Source organism: Elephas maximus, chromosome 4, assembly GCF_024166365.1.
Source record: "Elephas maximus indicus isolate mEleMax1 chromosome 4, mEleMax1 primary haplotype, whole genome shotgun sequence".
In the NCBI taxonomy this organism is placed as follows: Eukaryota; Metazoa; Chordata; class Mammalia; order Proboscidea; family Elephantidae; genus Elephas; species Elephas maximus.
This window is the reverse complement of record NC_064822.1, coordinates 39,234,382-39,253,356: the sequence shown is the minus strand read 5'-3', so window position 1 is coordinate 39,253,356 and position 18,975 is coordinate 39,234,382. Positions and strand designations below refer to the sequence as shown.

Sequence of the window (18,975 nt, the reverse complement as noted above, 5' to 3'; positions counted from 1 at the left end):
TGAAACTGGGGGACCCCTGAGACTATTGTCCTAAGATACTTTTCAAACCTTGAACCAAATCTAACCCCTGAGGTCACTTTGTAGTTAAGTACAGATCTGCTCAAAAAATAATGAATATCACCGGTAAATACTGTGCTACTTTACAAAAATCACCTATATGAGACCAAACGGTCAACAATTACTTTCAAACAAAGATGAGAATGTAAGGGGGCAGGGAAACTAGATTAATGGAAATGGGACAACCAGAAGAGAAATGAGAATGTTCACACATTATGAAGAATGTAACCAAGGTCAGAACAATTTGTATAGAAACTGTTGAATGGGAACCTAGACTGCTGTGTACACCATCGCCAAAACACAATAAAATATTATTTAAAAAAAAAAAGTCTGGACTGAAATTCCAGCATGTTGGGGTTCCATGTTCTAGTGAGTATATAGTGTGAAAGAGACGGACAGGCACAGACCTCACAAAACCTACTGGATGAAAAACATCCCCCAGACATAAATAACAAGACTACTTTAGTATTCACAAAATGAATATAAGGTGTTGGATAAATTCTCAAATCAAAAATACAAAATATACCTACAAACTTAACATGTAAATAATAAAGCTATGTTGAGAAGCAAACATGTAGGATATGGGTGTCCCCCTGAAACAGCAAAGTACCAGATATAAAATATACATTATAGCATCAAAAGATATATACCAAACACAAAATTTGGGGATCACACATTATATCTCACAGATTCAGGAAAAAATGGGATATACTCTCAAAAAGAATATGCAAAATATTGAATATATTTTCTAAAGATGGTATGTAATGGTATCATTTGCATTCCAACTGAGGTTACTTGGTTCCAGCAACAAATGAGAGTCTATAATAATTCCCATAATTAACGGCCTCTTTCCAACCTCAATTTCTTAGAATGCAACAGTTTAAAAACTATATGTTGGAGAAGTCCAGTTTGTTTTACAATACAGATAACAAGATAACTAAAATGTTTTTTGCAATAATTTCAAAAGCACAGGTCATGCCCTATAAAACTGTCTTTAGAAATAATTATGCCTGTGGAGAGTAATGTTCCCAAGAAAGACTGACTGAATATCTACAGGAGTACAAATCATTCTTAGTACTCAGTGAAACAGAACAAGGAATATCCTCCCTACAGATTTTTTAATCCAAAAGTACAGACGAGGTGAACTTAACTACCCTGGATAAGCTAATGCCCTGAGTGTGCACAGATACATATACTACAGCAATAGCCATTTCCTTAACGACAAAAGAAGCTATAAAACAAGACATGAGGTAACGAGCATTTTTCTGAAGTTTACCCAAAGCATCAGTGGCTCTTTACAGAGCTTCTCTTTCTGCCCTCACATGAGAGGGTGTAGAACCTTTGTGCCCTTAAACTACAGAGCAGCTGAAGGCACTGACTCTAAAAAGAATCACTGCAACAGGCAGAAGAGAGGCTTATTCCCTTTCTTCCTCATGGCCCTTCTGCCATGCCCCAGCCTCTTGCCTCGTTATTTCCCCTGTTAGCACCTAAATCTCCGAAAATGTTTGCACTTCTCTTCAACCCCAGGAGATTTCCTTCATCCCTTCCACCAGGCAGTCAGACTTTTTTTTCCCCTTTCAACTTCATCCTAATGCCTGTTTGCCCAAGGAAAATTTCTACTAAAGGTACAGTGACTAATATATGAGGCCAGACAACACTAAAGCAACCTTGATTTATGCTGAGATGTAACCACCTTCACTCTGACACACATTGTCTCTCAGCGTTGCCTCTCAAGTCACAAAAAGAAACAAAGCACCCTCTTAGAGTTAAGAGAGGCATTGTCAAGTATGTACCGGAATTTATGAGTAACAGAAAATAAAATCCCACCTCCAGCAATTTCAAAACAAGAGGCAGGCCATCCAGACACTGTTTCTTCATGAACTCCTACCCTCCTCTCCACCTACCCTACAAAGCAAAGGAAATGGCAGGACATTTCTTTGTGTCCTTCAAGTTCACATTGACTTTCCTGTCCACATGACAATGCACTAACAGAAGCCAGGGCTTTGAAGCCCTCTCGGTGGGCCAGCTCATCCAGACAACTTCGCCCTACAGCTTTCACTAGGCTAGAAGCAATCAAAGACGTGACGTGGGAGCTAGGGAACGAAGAGGCTGAAAATACCAGCCTGGGAAGCAACAGCGAAATCCATTTTCCAACAGGGAAAGCAAAGAGAACGACAAGCAACACTAGAGCAGAAATAAAGGAGAAATCCCTATATGCCTTAAAAGAGATGGGCTACAATTAAGGTATAATTTTAAACTAGTTGCCATTAAGTGGATTTACACTCATTGTGATCCCATGTGTGTCAAAGTAGAACTATACTCTTAGGGTTTTCGTAAGCAGATCACCAGGCCTTTCTTTCGAGGTGCATCTGGGTGGGCTCAAACTGTAAATCTTTTGGTTAGCAGCTGAGCATTTAACCATTTAAGCCACCTAGGAATTCCCTAATACAGAATTGTTGTTGTTGTTAGTTGCTGTCAGGTTGGTACCAACTCATCGCCACCCCATGTGTGCAGAGCAGAACTGATCCACAGGGTTTTCAAGGCTGTGACCTTTCAGAAGCAGATCTCCAGGCCTGTCTTCTGAGGGACCTTTGGGTAGTCTCAAACCACTGACCTTTCAGCTAGTAGTCAAGAACTTAACCATTTGTACCACTAAGGGATATAGACTTGGAAAGCAGAAAATAAGATTTAAAGCCTCATTTCAAGTTATTTCAGAAACCACAATCAAGGCAGCTTTAAAGTGTTCTGGATCTTAAAAATCAGGACACAAAGGGTTTAATTACTTAAAAGCAAAGCAGCAAAGTTACAAAAGTGAAAAGCTTGCATCATTCTCCAAAGTAAGTTTCAATAACCATCATCTATTTATGGGGTGCCGCAGTGGTTAAAAGCTGCTAACCAAAAGGTTGGCAGTTCGAATCCACCAGCCGCTCCTTGGAAACCCTATGGGGTAGTTCTAGTCTGCCCTATAGGGTTGCTAGGAGCCAGAATTGACTTGACGGCAATGGATTTGGTTTGGTTTGGTATTCAAGGGATGGAGAAGAAAGGGGCAGGAAGGCGAAAATCCAGCTACTCCAGAGTTCTAATATTTAGATATATGATCATTTTTACAAGTTCAACTTCACACTTGTCTTGAATTTTCTGAAGCTTGCAGTTATGATCCCAGTGTGAACATACACAACACAAAATGTCAAATAAAACATTATTACAACTTTTAGTGTAAGAGCGTGAAGAATAAACAGTACCTGAGTCTCTCTCTTCCAGACTATTTACATTCTGAGGAAAACACCCAAGTCTACACAACATAACAACAGCACATCTTGATGGCAACAGATCAACGGCTTCAGAAACTGGTCAGGTTACGGGAAAAATTACTATTAACATGAGTGCAGATGGAACTGGAGAAGTTACCGGCAACTGATGCAAATTTTCACTTTCAAAACACAGCAGATTCAGGGAGGAAAAACAAAAACTAGAGAGGCTTTGATCCTCCTCCCACTGCATACTTTTCTTTATCTCAGAAATACAGAGCCTGCCCCAATTAAAAAAAAATTTTTTTAATTAAAAAAAAGATCATAAAATCTATGAAGAGGCTCTATTACACAGGAGGAGAATATTATCCTCAAGATGCAAAGAAAAATCAAACTTTTGAAAATATTCACTGTGAGAATAATATAATAATATTATAATCATAATAATCATTATATAGTATAAGAATAATGTAAGATATTATATATGTCTTAGTATATACTAATAAGATTTCTGAATCTTTAAAAAGTGTTTATGTCTCAAGGAAATACAAGACAACATGAAATAAGAAATGGAAGATGAGATTTAAAAGATGACTTAGATGCTAATAAACTGATATGAAAAGGTGCAAGCTTGAAATAAGAAATTATGAAGAATAAAAAGGTAATAGATTTACTGTTTCGGACAGGAAAATAAAGAGAATTGACACTACTGAAAAATAATTCCATAATATGGAGGATAAATTTTTTCTATCCAGAAAAGGACAAATAGAACATTGAAATCTGAAAGAGAAGTAAAGTTGTTTACATAGGAGACAAACAAGTGGACAAGAGGAAGAATGATAGCTATGGAAGATAGAAAAATGAAGACCCTTCTTACAAAATACAACCATTAAATAATCAAAGATACACTGCAATTTTTTTTTTCTGAATTTAGAGATAGCTGGAACCTGAAAAAGGTTACTATTTCCCAGGCAAAACCAATCAAGTGAGGCCACTGCATACACACAGCATTGTGAATTTTAAAGTTTTAAATAAAAAGGAAAGTTTTAAATGTAAGGAAGAAATACTGTGAGAATCCAGTAAAACAAATAATAAAACAGGTTACTTTTGAAGAAACAACAATAAAATAGACTTTGTTTCTCTTTCAGAGCCCTAAAAGTAAAAAACTAGAGCAAGAAGGTCTACAAAAGTTTTAAGGGGGAAAAATAAAAAAAGATGGCATTGTGATCCAGTACTTCAGCTCCCATGTATGAAAATAAGAACGGTTTCCTCAAATATGTGAAGGTTCAGAAAGACTATCATTCATACTCTGAGGATAAAAATATCACAATCCTTATGTCAACTGATGGAGAAGTGAGTAAAAACAAAGAACTAAAGAAATGGGGAAGGGATCACTTAAAAGGACAAATATCAAGCCCTGAAAAGAGAATCTAAAAGTATTTCTAGATTTATAAGCCATAACTTAATTCAAATTAAAAAGTAATTCTCAAGGAAGAACATATACAATAGAATAATCATTTAATAAAAAGCCAGCCCCTTTGGCCATAAGCCAAAAGAAATTGTAGAGGAACTAAAGATCTAAATGTTAAAAGATGCAGAATGTATGCTTATCTCAGGACAGTAAGCATATCTGGTAAAAGTAGACGTGAGTAATATGACTATACCCATGGCCATCAAGTCGGTTCTGACTCATAGCGACCCTAGAGGACAGAGTAAAACTGCCCCACAGGGTTTCCAAAGAGCAGCTGCTGGATTTGAACTGCTGACCTTTTGATTAGCAGCCAAGCTCTTAACCACTGCACCACCAGGGTTCTGATATGTCTATAGGAAGATTAAAAAAACAAAAAATAATGCACATTAAATAACCACAAATAAAATTAAATGTTAAATAAACCAGAAAATCAATTTAAACATAGTAAATAAAATTTTATACCTTTTTTGATATATATATAAAAAATATATATATATATAAGCCTCTCGTAAATCAATAAAAAAAGAGATTATCTTGACAGAAAATTAGACAAGGATATATGATAAGCCAATTTAGGAGGGAAAAAATATATAGTGAATAAATGGATCAAAAATTAAATACAATGGTAAACAGATAAATACAAATTAAGAAATCAATAAAATATCTCTGGAGGATGAAATTAGAAAAGATGAAAAAAATTCTAATACACAGTGCTGGCAAGTGTTTAACAGTCATTCTCACATACTGCTAACAGGAGTATAAAATGGAACAACTGCTGTGATGAACTGTTGAGCATGACATAGCAACATTTTAAAACACTTTATATTCTTTGAGCCAGCCTCTCCACTTCTAGGAATTTGTCTGAATAATCAGGAATGTCTTCAAGATTCCAAGGTTATCCGTGTTAGAGTATAAATCAAAATAAAAAATAACCCAAGTGTACAAAAGGAACGAATAAGCAAGTTATGATACATCCATACATTCAAATGCCTTATTATGTTGCAGCGGAATACTAACTGCACAGAGTAAAGCTCAGATGTTGTTAAAAAATGGTTACTAATTGCGGTAGGATAGATGGATTTTGTTTGGCCTTTCTCACCACAGTCTTATAATTCCCAAAGAATCACTTGGCTGGAACTGTGCAAATAAAGCAATTGTGGCCCACCAAGGGGATTGGTCAGTTTTGCCTTAAAATAGAGCCAATTCCAGAGCAGAGAGAGGATCCCACCATCACCAAGAAAGAACAGCCAGGAGTGGAGAATGCATCCTTTGGTCCCAGAATCCCTGTGCTGAGAAGCTCCTGGAACCAGAAGACAGAAGCTGAGGGGTCACAGAGAGAGGTGGAGAAGCGGTAGCAGAGAAACGACATCAGGAGACAGCAAGAGATGGCATGGTGGACTTCCCGGCCCACAGACTGAGAAAGCTGAGTCTTTGGGCAGGAGGCTTGCTGGCAGAGTAGGGCGCCTCTGGGCACTTACCAGCGGAGCTAAAAGAGCTTTGTAACACTTGCCCAACCAGGGTACAGACCAGACCAAGCGCCAGAGGGCGTGTTTTTGAGCAGGGCTGAGAAGAAGCTGTCCTGATGGAAGAATTGTATCCTGAGCATTCCTGAGCCTGAATTGTAACCTGTTACTTCCCTACTCATTAAAAACCCATTGCAGTCCAGTCAATTCTGGTTCATAGTGACCCTGTAATAAACTCCATAATCATGAGTACTGTCTGTGAGTTCTGCGTAGCCACTGCAATGAATTATCGAACTCAGCAGAGTAGAGAGTGCTGTGGGAGGGACAGCTGCTGTCAGAATTGATAAAGATGCCAGAGAAAGGAGGCATGTCTGACCTCTGCCTAACAGGAATCAGCCTTGGGCTATTTATCTTGATTCTCCTTACCCTTCGTGAAGTTAGAGGCAGTCAGGCACCGTCCCCATGCCATTTTTACTCTAACACATACCAAAATATGCATAACAAAATTACTATATGTTCTTCAGAATCAAGGATGGCCAAACTTCATCTTGCTTAATTTGGACACACCATCAGGGAAGACTAAAAGAGAAGGACATCATGTTTGGTAGAGGGTCAGTATATAAGAGCAAAAAAACTCAATGACATACACTTACACAAATAGCCTCAACAATGAGCTCAAATATATCAAAGTTCATGGAGATGGCACAGGACCAAGCATTGTTGTTTTTAGCTGGCTCTGTTATACGTAAGGTCACCATGTGTCAGAGTTGACTTGATGGCGGCTAAAAACAACAATGCATATAAAAGATGCTGAAAAGATACCAAAATATTAATAGTAGCCATTTTTTAGGTGTTGAAATAACAGGTGATTTTCCTTTCCTCGTGTTCATCTAAAACAATACAGTAAAAACTGCAACAACACTCCCTACAACAATATGAATTGGGATATAACACAATTGGCCTTTGACATCTGCCCTTCACCTAGCCCCAGTTCTAGTAACAGGAACAAGTCAAAGTTCTTCTGCAGCTAAGAAGGGTAACAGGGAGAGGAAAGGCCATTAAGGGAAACGGCAAGCAAACCTCTCCAGGAAAACAAAGAAATAGGGATGCGGATCCTCACATCTCTGGTAAACGCAATGCCTAGTCATCCTACGTGAGCCAAAAACACTGGCATCAACTAACCAGGACATTCACAGAATTGCTGCAGCTCTTCAGGAAGTCCTAACCAGCCACAGGATCCTAAATGATCATCGTGGATATTTACGCTGAGTGAACAATTGCCACCAAAAGATGCCAAACTGCAATCAGGGCCTTAATAGTTCCTGTTGGTGGACCCTGGAACTCCAGGCCAGTTAGCTACACAGGCTGCTCTGGTCATTTGACTAGCCTCACAATAATTCAATCCGGTGTTTTGGAGCCTTGGTGGCAAAGTGGTTAAGAGCCAAAAGCCAAAAGGTCTGCAGTTTGAATCCACCAGCTGCTCCCCAGAAACCCTATGTGGCAGTTCTACTCCGTCCTATGGGGTTGCTCTAAGTTGGAATCAACTCGATGGCAATGGGTTTGGTTTTGGTATGTTTCTAATTATTAAGTATTTGTGAACTCACCAGATTATGGCAGGGTTTTACTAAATATCTTTTACACTCAAATCAAAATTAAAATTATCTAAGAAAAAATATTAAATTAATATTTAAGAAAAATATTCCAACTACTTGGAAATTTACAAGTCCTCTCCTAAACAACCATGATGATAATGCAAATTTTTTTAATTATAATTTTAACATTTACAACATATTTTTAAAAACTAGCACTGTGTATCCTAACTTAAGAAATGGGTCCAAAGCTGCAGTCGAAGGAAAATTCATAGCATTAAATATTTTTATTATAAAGAAAAAGGGAAAAGTAAAATAAATACAGCAAGCATTCACTTCAGAGAATTAAGTTGAAAAAAAGAATAAAATTAAAAAAAATAAAAGTAACATAAAGGAAACAAAACATGGAAATATATCAGAATGGATAAATAAATATAAAATATATCCCCCCCCAAAGAAAACCTAACCCACTGCTGTCGAGTAGATTCCGACTCATAGCGACCCTATAGGAACAGAATAGAACTGCCTGATAAGAGTTTCCAAGGAGTGCCTGGCAGATTCGAACTGCTGGCCTCTTGGTTAACAGCCATAGCACTTAACCACTACACCACCAGGGTTTACAGATAAATACAAGAGGTGGTTATTTGAAAAACAAACCAACTTCGACAACCTTATTACAAAGAGAAAGAATCCATGTAATAGTACCATCGTCTGAAAATAATTAGTATATTTTTCTCTTTTATCTTTCTCAGTACAGAATCTTTACCTAGTCATTTTGAGGCATCTATTGTGGAATGATGGAGAGATTAAGATTTTTTGCTTAAAGAATGCAGAGGGATGATACGGTAATATTAAGCTTTAGACTAGCAAAACAGGTTTAGCTACAGTCCGGAGAAAAGATTTTGCAATTTCCTTTCACTCTCTCTTTAGCATATTAGCCACCTTATCTGAAGGCACAACTCCTTGGGTCTTCCTAATTTCCTTCCCTCTCAGGACCCACAATTTACAATCAAGGCTTAGGTTTAAATCAGGCCTGGAGGTTTGAGGCAGGAAAAAAGAAAATATGAGGCAAGGGAAAGACAATTTCCAGCCTGGGGTGGGAAGAAGAGAGAAAAAGGAAGTGGAAAGCTATGGCCTGAAGAGAGAGAGGTGAGGGTAACAATGGCCGAGGGGCCTTTGTCCCCTCTTCCAACTCTGTTTTCGTTGTTTGCTTTCCAGTGTATCCTGACTCATAGTGACCCTATAGGACAGAGTAGAACAGCCCCACTGGATTTTCTAGGCTGTAGTCTTTGCGGAAACAGATGTCCATGCCTTTTCTCCTGCAGAGCCGCTGGTGGGTTCGAACCTTCAATCTTTTTGGTTAGCCAGCAAGCTCTTAACCATTCACCACCAGGGGTCCTTCTCTCCCAATTAAACCAAAAAAAAAAAAAAACCTGTTGCCGTTAAGTCAATTCCAACTCATAGTGACCCCACAGGACAGAGTAGAAATGCCCCATAGGGTTTCCAAGGAGCGTCTGGTGGATTCAAACTGCTGACCTTTTGGTTAGAAGTCGTAGCTCTTAACCACTACGCCACCCATTACCTCTGTCCCAGTTAGGCCTCTGGAAATAAATCTTGGGCAGTCCCTCATGTGGAAATTAACTCAGAGTGGAGCCCCTGGGCAACGCAAACAGTTAAGCACTCAACTGCTAACCAAAAGGCTGGCACTTCAAACTCAAGAAGTGCCTCAGAATACAGGCCTGGTAATCTGCTTCCAAAAGGTCATAGCTTTGAAAACCCTATGGAGCAGTTACACTCTGAACACATGGGGTTGCCAAGAGTCAGAGTCAACACGACAGTAACTTACAAAAACAACAGGGTCACATTTACTTGATGGGGCAAGTAGAGCGAGATCCTGACATTTGGCTTTCCTGAAGCAACTTAGATTCTTGTATGCTTACATGAGGTCTAGAAATACCTGGGAGTCTGTCTGTGGGGCTAGCTCACTAAAAGTGGCTAACACTGTAGCAAATGCTACAGAGTGACAGCCCCGGGTAGGACCCAAAGACAAACTCCACCAGATCCCCCAGAGGTCTACAGCATCAGTGGGCACTCAGGGAAGGCCAAGATAGACAGGGAGCCCCAGTAGGAGCAATGCCCAAGGGGAAAAAGCTAACTACAAACTGTAGATTTCATAGTTGGTTATCAAAAGGGACAACATCATCCTAGAGATTAGAAGAGTAAAAAGATACCATGGCAATGAACCTCAACTCTTCTCTACCACCACATCATCTAAGCCCCTGTCCCCCAGACGCCTGGATTTCATCTTACGGTGAGAAGCAAGAGATGGTGGGAGCAATCTGAGAATGAACCTTTGTTCTCAGAAAGAGTAAGTATTAGAGAGTCAATTAAATTGTCACATATGACAAAGCTTTAACCTAGATTAAATATTTTGGACCCACACCCACAGCCCTACCTATAAAAGACAGCACAGTAGAGAGATTAAGAATGTGGGAATCTGCTTACCAAGTATGAAAGGATGGTTCAACATGAGAAAATCAACCAATGTAATCCACCACATAAATAAAAGGAAAGAAAAGAATCACATGATCATCTCGATTGATGCAAAAAAAGGCATTCAACAAAGTCCAACACCCACTCCTGATAAAAACTCTCCATAAAATACGTATACAAGGGGAACTTCTCAACATAATAAAGGGCATCTATGAAAAACCAACAGCCAATATCATTCTTAATAGAAAGCAGATGAAAACATTCCCCTTAAGAACAGGAACAAGACAAGGATGCCCTTTATCACCACTCCTATTTAACACTGAGCTGGAAGTTCTAGCTAGAGCAATAAGGCAAGAAAAAGAAATAAAGGGCATCCAAATCAGTAACGAAGAAGTTAAACTGTCCATATTTGCAGATAATATGATATTATATATAGAAAACCCAAAAGACTCCATGAGAAAACCACTGGAACTAACAGAAAGATTTAGCAGAGAAGCAGGATACAAGATAAACATACAAAAATTAGTTGGATTCCTATATACCAATAAAGAGAACGATGAAAAGGAAATCAGGAAAACAGTACCATCTATAATAGCCCCTAAAAAAATAAAATACTTAGGAATAAGTGTAACCAGGGATGTAAAAGACCTGTACTAAGAAAACTACAAAACACTACTGCAAGAAACCAAAAGAGATCTACATAAATGAAAAAACATACCATGCTCTAGAACCGTGAAAACGACAATTCTACCCAAAGCAATTCACAAATACAATGCAATCCCAATCCAAATACCAAGAACATTCTTTAGAGAGATGAAAAAACTAATCATTAATTTTATATGAAAAGGGAAGAAGCCCCAGATAAGGCACTACTGAAGAAGAATAAAGTAGGAGGACTCACACTACCTGACTTCAGAATCTATTATATAGCTACAGTAGTCAAAACAGCCTGGTAATGGTACAGGGACAGATATATTTACTGATGGAACAGAATTGAGAGCCCAGGTGTAAACCCATCCACCCATGGTCACATGATCTTTGACAAGTGCCCAAAATCCATCAAATGGGGAAAAGTTCTTGTTAACAAATGGTGCTGGCAAAAGTGGATGTCCATCTGCAAAAAAAATTAAACAGGACCCATACCTCACACCATACACAAAACTAATTCAAAAGTGATTAAAGACCTAATTATAAAACCAAAAACTATAAAAATCAAAGAAAAAAAATTGGGTGAATGCTAGAGGTCCTTATACACGCCACTAACAGGATACAAACCATAATCAACAACACACAAACTCTGGAAGATAAGCTAGATAACCGGGATCTTCTAAAAATTGAACATTTACTCTCATCAAAAGATTTTACCTAAACAGTAAAAGCAGAACCTACATGTAGGAAAAAAATTGGCTATTACAAATCTGACAAAGGTCTAATCTCTAAAATCTACAGGAAAATCCAACACCTCTACTAAAAAAAAAGACAAATAATCCAATTAAAAAAATGAGTAAAGGAAACGAACAGACACTTCATCAGAAGACATTGAAGTGGCCATCAGACACATGAGGAAATGCTCGTGATCACTAGCCATTAGAGAAATGCAAATGAAACCACAATGAGATACCAACTCATCCCAGCATTACTGGCATGAATCAAAAAAATAAAATAACAAATGTTGGAGAGGCTATGGGGAGATTGGAACTCTTATTCACTGCTCCTGAGAATGCAAAATGATATAACTGTTTTGGAAAACAATATGGTGCTTCCTTAGAAAGATAGAAATAGAAATACCATATGATCCAGCAATCCCACTCCTAGGACTATAACCTAGAGAAATAAGAGTTGTCACACAAATAGATATATGCATACCCATGTTCACTGCAGCATTGTTCACGATAGCAAAAAGATGGAAACCTAGATGCCCATCAACAGATGAATGGATAAACAAACGGTGGTACATACACACAGTGGACTATTACACAACAATAAAGAACAACGATGAATCTGCGAAGCATCTCACAACATGCATGACTCTGGAGGGCTTTATGCTGAGTGAAATAAGTCAATCACTAAAGGACAAATATTGTATGAGACCGCTATTGTAGATACTCATGAAAAGGTTTACACAAAAAGAAACAATATTTGATGGTTACGAGGGAGGGAAGGGGTGGGGATGGAAAAGCACTAAAGAGACAATTTTTAAGTGGTAAATCTGGTGAAGGGTAAGACAGTACACAATACTGGGGAAGCCAGCACAACTTGTACAGGACAAGGTCATGGAAACTCCATAGACAGATCCAAACTCCCTGAGGGACTGAATTACCAGGCTGAGGGCTGTGGGGACCATGGTCGCAGGGAGTATCTAGCTCAACTGGCATAACATAGTTTATAAAGAAAATGTTCTACATGTTCTACATTCTACTTTGATGAGTAGCGTCTGGGGTCTTAAAGCCTGTGAGTAGCCATCTAAGATACTCCACTGGTCTCATCCCTTCAGGAGCAAACAAGAATGGAGAAAACTAAAGATACAAGGGAAAGATTAGTCCAAAGAACTAACGGACCACATCTACCATGGCCTCCACCAGACTGAGTCCTGTACAGCTAGATGGTGGCCGGCTACCACCACTGACTGCTCTGACAGGGATCACAATAGAGGGTCCCAGACAAAGCTGGAGAAAAATGTAGAACAAAATTCTAACTCACAAAAAAAAACAGACTTACTGGCCTGACAGGGACTGGAGAAACGCCGAGAGTATGGCCCCCGGACACTCTTTTAGCTCAGTAATGAAGTCACTCCCGATGTTCACCCTTCGGTCAAAGATTGAATCAACCCAGGTGAAAGATTAGACAGGTCCATAAAACAAAAGGAGACTAAAGGGGCACACCAGCCCAGGCGCAAGGACTAGAAGGCAGGAGGGGACGGGAAAGCTGGTGATAGTGAACCCAAATTCGGGAAGGGAGAGTGACAACATGTCGTGGGGTTGTTAACTGATGTCATAAAACATGTGTACTAACTGTTTAATAAGAGACTAGTTTGTTCTGTAAACCTTCATCTAAAGTACAACTGAAAAAAAAAAGACTGTGAGAATCTAGATACACATGGCCTTTGCTTGACTCCTAGCTTCACAATTTGTTAACTCTGTGACTTTGGGCAATTTACTTTATCTCTCTGTGCTTCAGTTTCCTCATTTATAAAGTAAGGACAATAATAGTTATATCTCTTAGTATTTTTTGAGGATTGAATGAGTTATTAAATACAAGGTGCTTCGATCAGTGCCTGGTCCATCAGAGGAATTCAATAGGTATTTCTTATCATTATCACTGTTAGCATCATCGCATGGAGTGTGGGGCTCATGCAGGAAGATCAGACTAGTTGCAGAAAAATTAAGAAATTACAAATTCCTCTACACATCCAAATAGTATGGTGGATTAAAATGTGTAGCCCTGTGACACAAATAATTAAAATCATAAATGAAAAAGGGGCTATCCGATAGACCAAAAGACAAAGAAGTTTCAAAAAACAGCAGAGTGGTAGTAAATAAAAAATCTTAATAAAATGGACCACATTCCCCCCGCAAAAAACTGAATTGTCTTATTATCTCAAGAAGTGTGCCAAATAGAGAAGCAGCGTGCCAGAGAAACAGAAAAATTCATCAAAGAATTACCTCAAAATAGGCCTAAAACCAGATAATTTAATTAGTGCATTCTTTCAAACTTTCCCTAAGGGGCAACCCTAGTAAGTACAATAGTCCCAGGACTCAGAAACAGACGGAATGCTCCCCAGTTCACTGCTAAGGCTGGGCTACCTATAAAATCCAAAACTGCATAAAATAAAACTACAGGCCAATATTTTTCTCAAAAGCCTTTTGTACTCCAGGATTCTTGTTGTTATTTTTGTGTGCCATCGAGTCTGTTGCAACTCATGGCGACCCTATAGAACAGAGGAGCAGATCGCCAGGTCTTTTCTCCCCCAGAGCGGCTGGTGGGTTGAAACTGCCCACCTTTCAGTTGGCAGTTGATGGGAGGGAGGTGGGATCCTGGCAGGCAGTGTTGTTTCTGTCTTCCAGGCACTCCCAGGCCCTTACTATCACCATGCAGAGCCACACAGGAGCCCTGAGTCATGCAATCAGAAGATTAAGAATATACAGAAGGAAACACAGAGGAAAGGAGATTCGAGAAAGAGAAATAGAGGGGAAAAGACAGTACATGAGATTGCAATAATAATAGCAATGGTGAGGGACAAAACAGAACCTTCTGCTGGTAAAAATGTAAACTGAGGCAACCCTTCTAGGAAGCAACTGGCAATATGCATTTAGAACCTAAAATGTACAAGTTCTTGACCTAATAATCCAACTTCTATCAGTCCATTCTAAAATTTAATTTGAAATAAAGATAAAGGTTTACATACAAGGATGTACATTTTAATAGAATTATTGATAGCAAACAAAACAAAAACAGAAAACCATCCAAATGCCTGAAAAGGAAGCAGTTAAATACATTATGGCACTTTACATGATGAATTTTGCAACAATTAAAAGCACTGATTTGGGAAAATGTTAATGACATACACTATGTATGATTTTTTGGTGAAAAACTCAAAATATATATAAAGTATAATCTTAACTGTATTTTTAAAACACATGTGTAGAGGAAAAAACTACTGAAAGAACATTAACCAAAACCTTAACACTCTCAGTGATGAGGCTCTGAGTGAATATTTTCTTTTAATATATTATTGTCTTACTTTCATCATCACGCATGTATTACTTTTACAATAAGATAAAAAAAGATAAAAGCCAAATAATTATTGCACGTGGATAATATTTTTTTGAATGATAAAAAAAAATTTAAGTCTCCGCTCACTAAGGCCAAAAACATTCTCATCGTCATGCACAGAATTCCGTTGTCCTAAACTTGAATCTTAACACTGGTGCAGTATAAAGCACAAAAGACAGAAAAGCAAACCAATAAAATCCCTCAAAAAAGACAGGCTGGCTGCTTCTCTCAGGGATTTTCAACACACCATTATCAAAAGGGAAGCTCGGCACAATTTTTTTTTTTTTTTTTTTAAGTGCAGCTGCTCTGGTAGTTCCCTTGGTTCGAAGAACATCCCCATCGAGGAAGTGGCTTTTAAAAGGCAGGTTGCGGGAGTGTGAAGAGTTACACACGCACGCGCGCACACACGCACACAATCACACTCATTCACTCGTTTAGTCTCACCCAGACAACTCTAAGCGAGTCGCCTCTCCCCGCGCCCACCACCCGGGAGCCCCCGCGCGCCCGCGCGCCGCTCCGGGCCGGCGGTACCTGTTCGTGGTGCGCGCCACCGGGGTCGCAGGGCTTCTGAGCATCCTCAGCGCTGCGGGGGTGCCGTGGGTGGCCTCCCTGCTTTCCTCCAACAAAAGCCTAAACAGCCAGGAAGAAAACTAAGTTGTTAAACCTCGCCGGGGGCAGTTCGCTGGCAGGTTCGGCATCTGGCTCGAAGCCTGCCCAGCGCATCCTCCGCGCGCCCTTGCTCCCCAGGCAGGTCCCAAATCACGTTGTTTGAAGATTAGGGCGAGGAAAAAAAGGCAGAACAGGGACTGGAATGGACAGCCAGGAATACTGATGGAGAAACCGACGGCAGGTCCCCGCTTCGCAGCTTCCTTGCCCAGCGCGACCCAGCTGGCGCCCTCGAAACACTGACCGTCGCCTCTCGGCCTCATATGGTGCCCACTCTGTTCAAGCTTCGCCTTTCTGCTACCTCCCTGCCCACCTTTCTAACCTCCAGCCCTGTCTCCTGAACATTCCACTCTCAACCCGCCGCTGCCCGTCGGCTTTTCCTCGAAGCGGCCAAAAAGTCTGCGCGCCTAAGTCGGTCGACCGACGCGGCTGGGGCTTCCAGCGCGCTCGGCGGGGCGCCCGGGCTGGCGGGGAAGGACTGTCCGTGCGGGTCAGCCCGAGTGAGGTCCAGCGGGTTACCTGGAGCCGGCGGGTGAGTCGGCCGAGCACCAGAGAAGGCGCAGCAGTAGCAACAGCAGGCTGGCGAGCAGGGCGAGCAGCGCGCCCCCCGGCCGCATCCTGAGCCACAGGCGCCGCCGCCACTGCCGCCGCGGCGAGCCACAGCCTTGGCGGCCCCAACTCGCTCCTCGCGCCGCCGCCGCCGCCACCGCGTACACAGCCACGCACACCCCCAGTGTTCAAAGGCAGCGGCGAGGGGCGACAACAGCGCGCGGCGCAGGCCCGCACACGCGGGGCGCCCCTCCCTAGCTTGCACAGTCTTTGGGGGAAAGAGAAGACGCCGGCTCCTCGCTCTCTCTTCTCCCACACAGCTCTGGACTGCCTGTCTCGGCGCTCGGATTGCAGATGACGATTCGCCGAGCTCGCTGCCTCTGCTCCCGGAGGCGCTTCGAGCTGCTGCGGGCTCTGGTCGCCGCCGCTGCTGCTGCTGCTGCCGCCGCCGCCGCCGCCACGCGGGGTCACCTGAAGGTTGGGGCGCGGAAGCCCAACTCCGTGCTGATTGGCCTCCAACTTTTCCGCGTCCTCACCTTCTCCTTAGTGCCGGGGTGCTCCTCTCAGAAGCCCATGCTTCGGACCAAAACATAACTCTGCGTCCCAGTGGTTGACACCCAGGACTTGGAGGGGCGGAGGAGAAGAAAGGACGCACGTCAGAAACTTTTAAAACTGTGTGATCATTCTGCTGGATCTTCCCACGCATGGGGCCGCTAAGAACTTTTAGTTGGTTGACTGCATCATGGTACCAAATGGAAGCAAAAACCTCCCTGTACTTAATTAAACTCAAGTTTAAAGGAAGAGCGAATTAACTTCCAGGAGCCAGAAAATTTAGGCAAACTACAGCCCACAGGCCAAATCCAGCCCAGACCTGCCTATTTTTGTCAGTAGTTTTATTGGAACACAGCAATGTCCATTCCTTTGCATTATCCGTGGTTGCTCTTCCGGCTACTAGGGCAGAGTTGACTAGCGGTGATAGGAACCTTAAGCCCACAAAGCCTAAAATATTTACTATCCGGCCTTTTACAGCGAGTTCCTGCGTTGTGCTGGCAACTCAAACCCACCCAGAGGCGCCCTCGGAATAAAGACCTGGTGATCTGCTTTCAAAAGGTCATAACCATGAAAACCCAGTGGAGCACAGTTCTACTCTGAAACACATGAGGTCACCATGAATTGGAATCCAAGTATACCGCTGGTCTAGATCACTGGTAAGTATGTCATTATGGCAGAAAAGTGATCCTATGACAGTGTGAGATAGTTTGGCTCCCCAAGCCTCTCCTCTTTCCATCCTGAGCTACTCAGTCCACACTTGGCCCACAAGCTGCCCAAGCCCCCCACCGTGCAGCCTTGTGAACTTCTCTGACTCTGGACCCTTGCAAAATACCAATAAAACAGACCCTATAACGGGCATGTGGTAGTTTATTAGCTCACTCTACTCTGTTTGAAATTTTCCCAAAAGCAATACTTGGACTCCACCGTTTTGTTGTTGTTAGGTGCCATCAAGTTGGTCCCGACTCATAGCAACCCTATAAAAAAAAATTGGACAGAATAAAACTGCCCCAAAGGGTTACCAGGGAGCAGCTGGTGGATTTTAACTGCCCACCTTTATGGTTAGCAGCTGAGCACAAGCTTGGAAATACCTAACAGCACTTTGAAAAGGCTTAGACTTCAAAAAGGCTTTGATTAGTCAACTTTCCCAGATAACAAAAGTACTTTTATATTAAAGGGAGTCTCCTAGAGGCATAAGGTCTTAACTTGAAAGAAGCCAAAGTAAGTCGTTTGGGGAACAAGTAGGCCACCCGAAAAACCAAACCTATTGCCATCGAGTCAATTCCAACTCATAGTGAACCTATAGGACAGAGTAGAACTGCCCCATAGGATTCCCAAGGAGTGCCTGGTGGATTTGAACGGCCTACCTTTTGGTTAGCAGCCACAGCTCTTAACCACTATGCCACCAGGGTTTCCAAGTAGGCACACAATATACTATATAAGAGGCCTTGGGTGGTACAAACTTTTACCCAGCTCAGCTGCTAACTGAAAGGGTTGGAGGTTGGAGTTCACATACAGATACCTCAGAAGAAAGGTCTGGTGATCTACTTCCAAAAAAATCAGCTATTGAAAACTCCGTGGAGCACGGCTCTACTCTGACACACGTGGGGTCGCCATGGGTTGGAGTGGACTCGATGGCAATTAATTTTTTTGGCTTTGGTACTTGTAGACTTGTCCCCAGTGAGTTAGCTACATGTATCAAGAAGAAAAGAATGAAATACAAGGCTGTTTAGTTTTCTGGCTAATTCTGCATTACTCTAACTAAAAACATTTGGACAAAAACAAACCAGAACTTTGAACATAGTAGTTGATGAATGAATATTGGGTCAATGAATAAAACAGCTAAGAACTAGATACAAGATATTGAAAATAAATGTAACTGAAAATCTTATTTCCTTCCATAGCTCATGATTGCTGTTTAAGAAAGCAAAAGACTACTTTTACAGATTCAGCTGTTTTTCTAAGTATGTTATGATAAAGTTATGCTATATTCAGGTTAGTATATAGCATTACTTTATTATCCCATACTCGGGTAAGCAGCTGTATTCAGGTGGAGACCTGGTGGTGCAGTGGGTAAGCACTTAGCTGCTAACCACAAGGTTGGCAATTCAAACTCA

At 41.2% G+C, this 18,975-nt stretch overlaps 1 protein-coding gene across 2 annotated transcripts in view; it reads right to left on the bottom strand.

Annotated features, from left to right (window-relative positions):
* Positions 1 to 16,458, bottom strand: part of ST8SIA6 (ST8 alpha-N-acetyl-neuraminide alpha-2,8-sialyltransferase 6) — a 219,061-nt gene extending 202,603 nt beyond the window's left edge. For both annotated transcript variants that reach the window (XM_049881903.1, XM_049881904.1), the window contains exons 1-2: positions 16,280 to 16,458; positions 15,626 to 15,724 (exon numbers count right to left, since the gene is read on the bottom strand). In XM_049881903.1, the coding sequence (XP_049737860.1) occupies positions 15,626 to 15,724; positions 16,280 to 16,377 (197 nt within the window). In that variant the 5' untranslated portion in view covers positions 16,378 to 16,458. The remainder of the gene's footprint in view (positions 1 to 15,625; positions 15,725 to 16,279) is intronic.
* Positions 16,459 to 18,975: the final 2,517 nt, after the last annotated feature.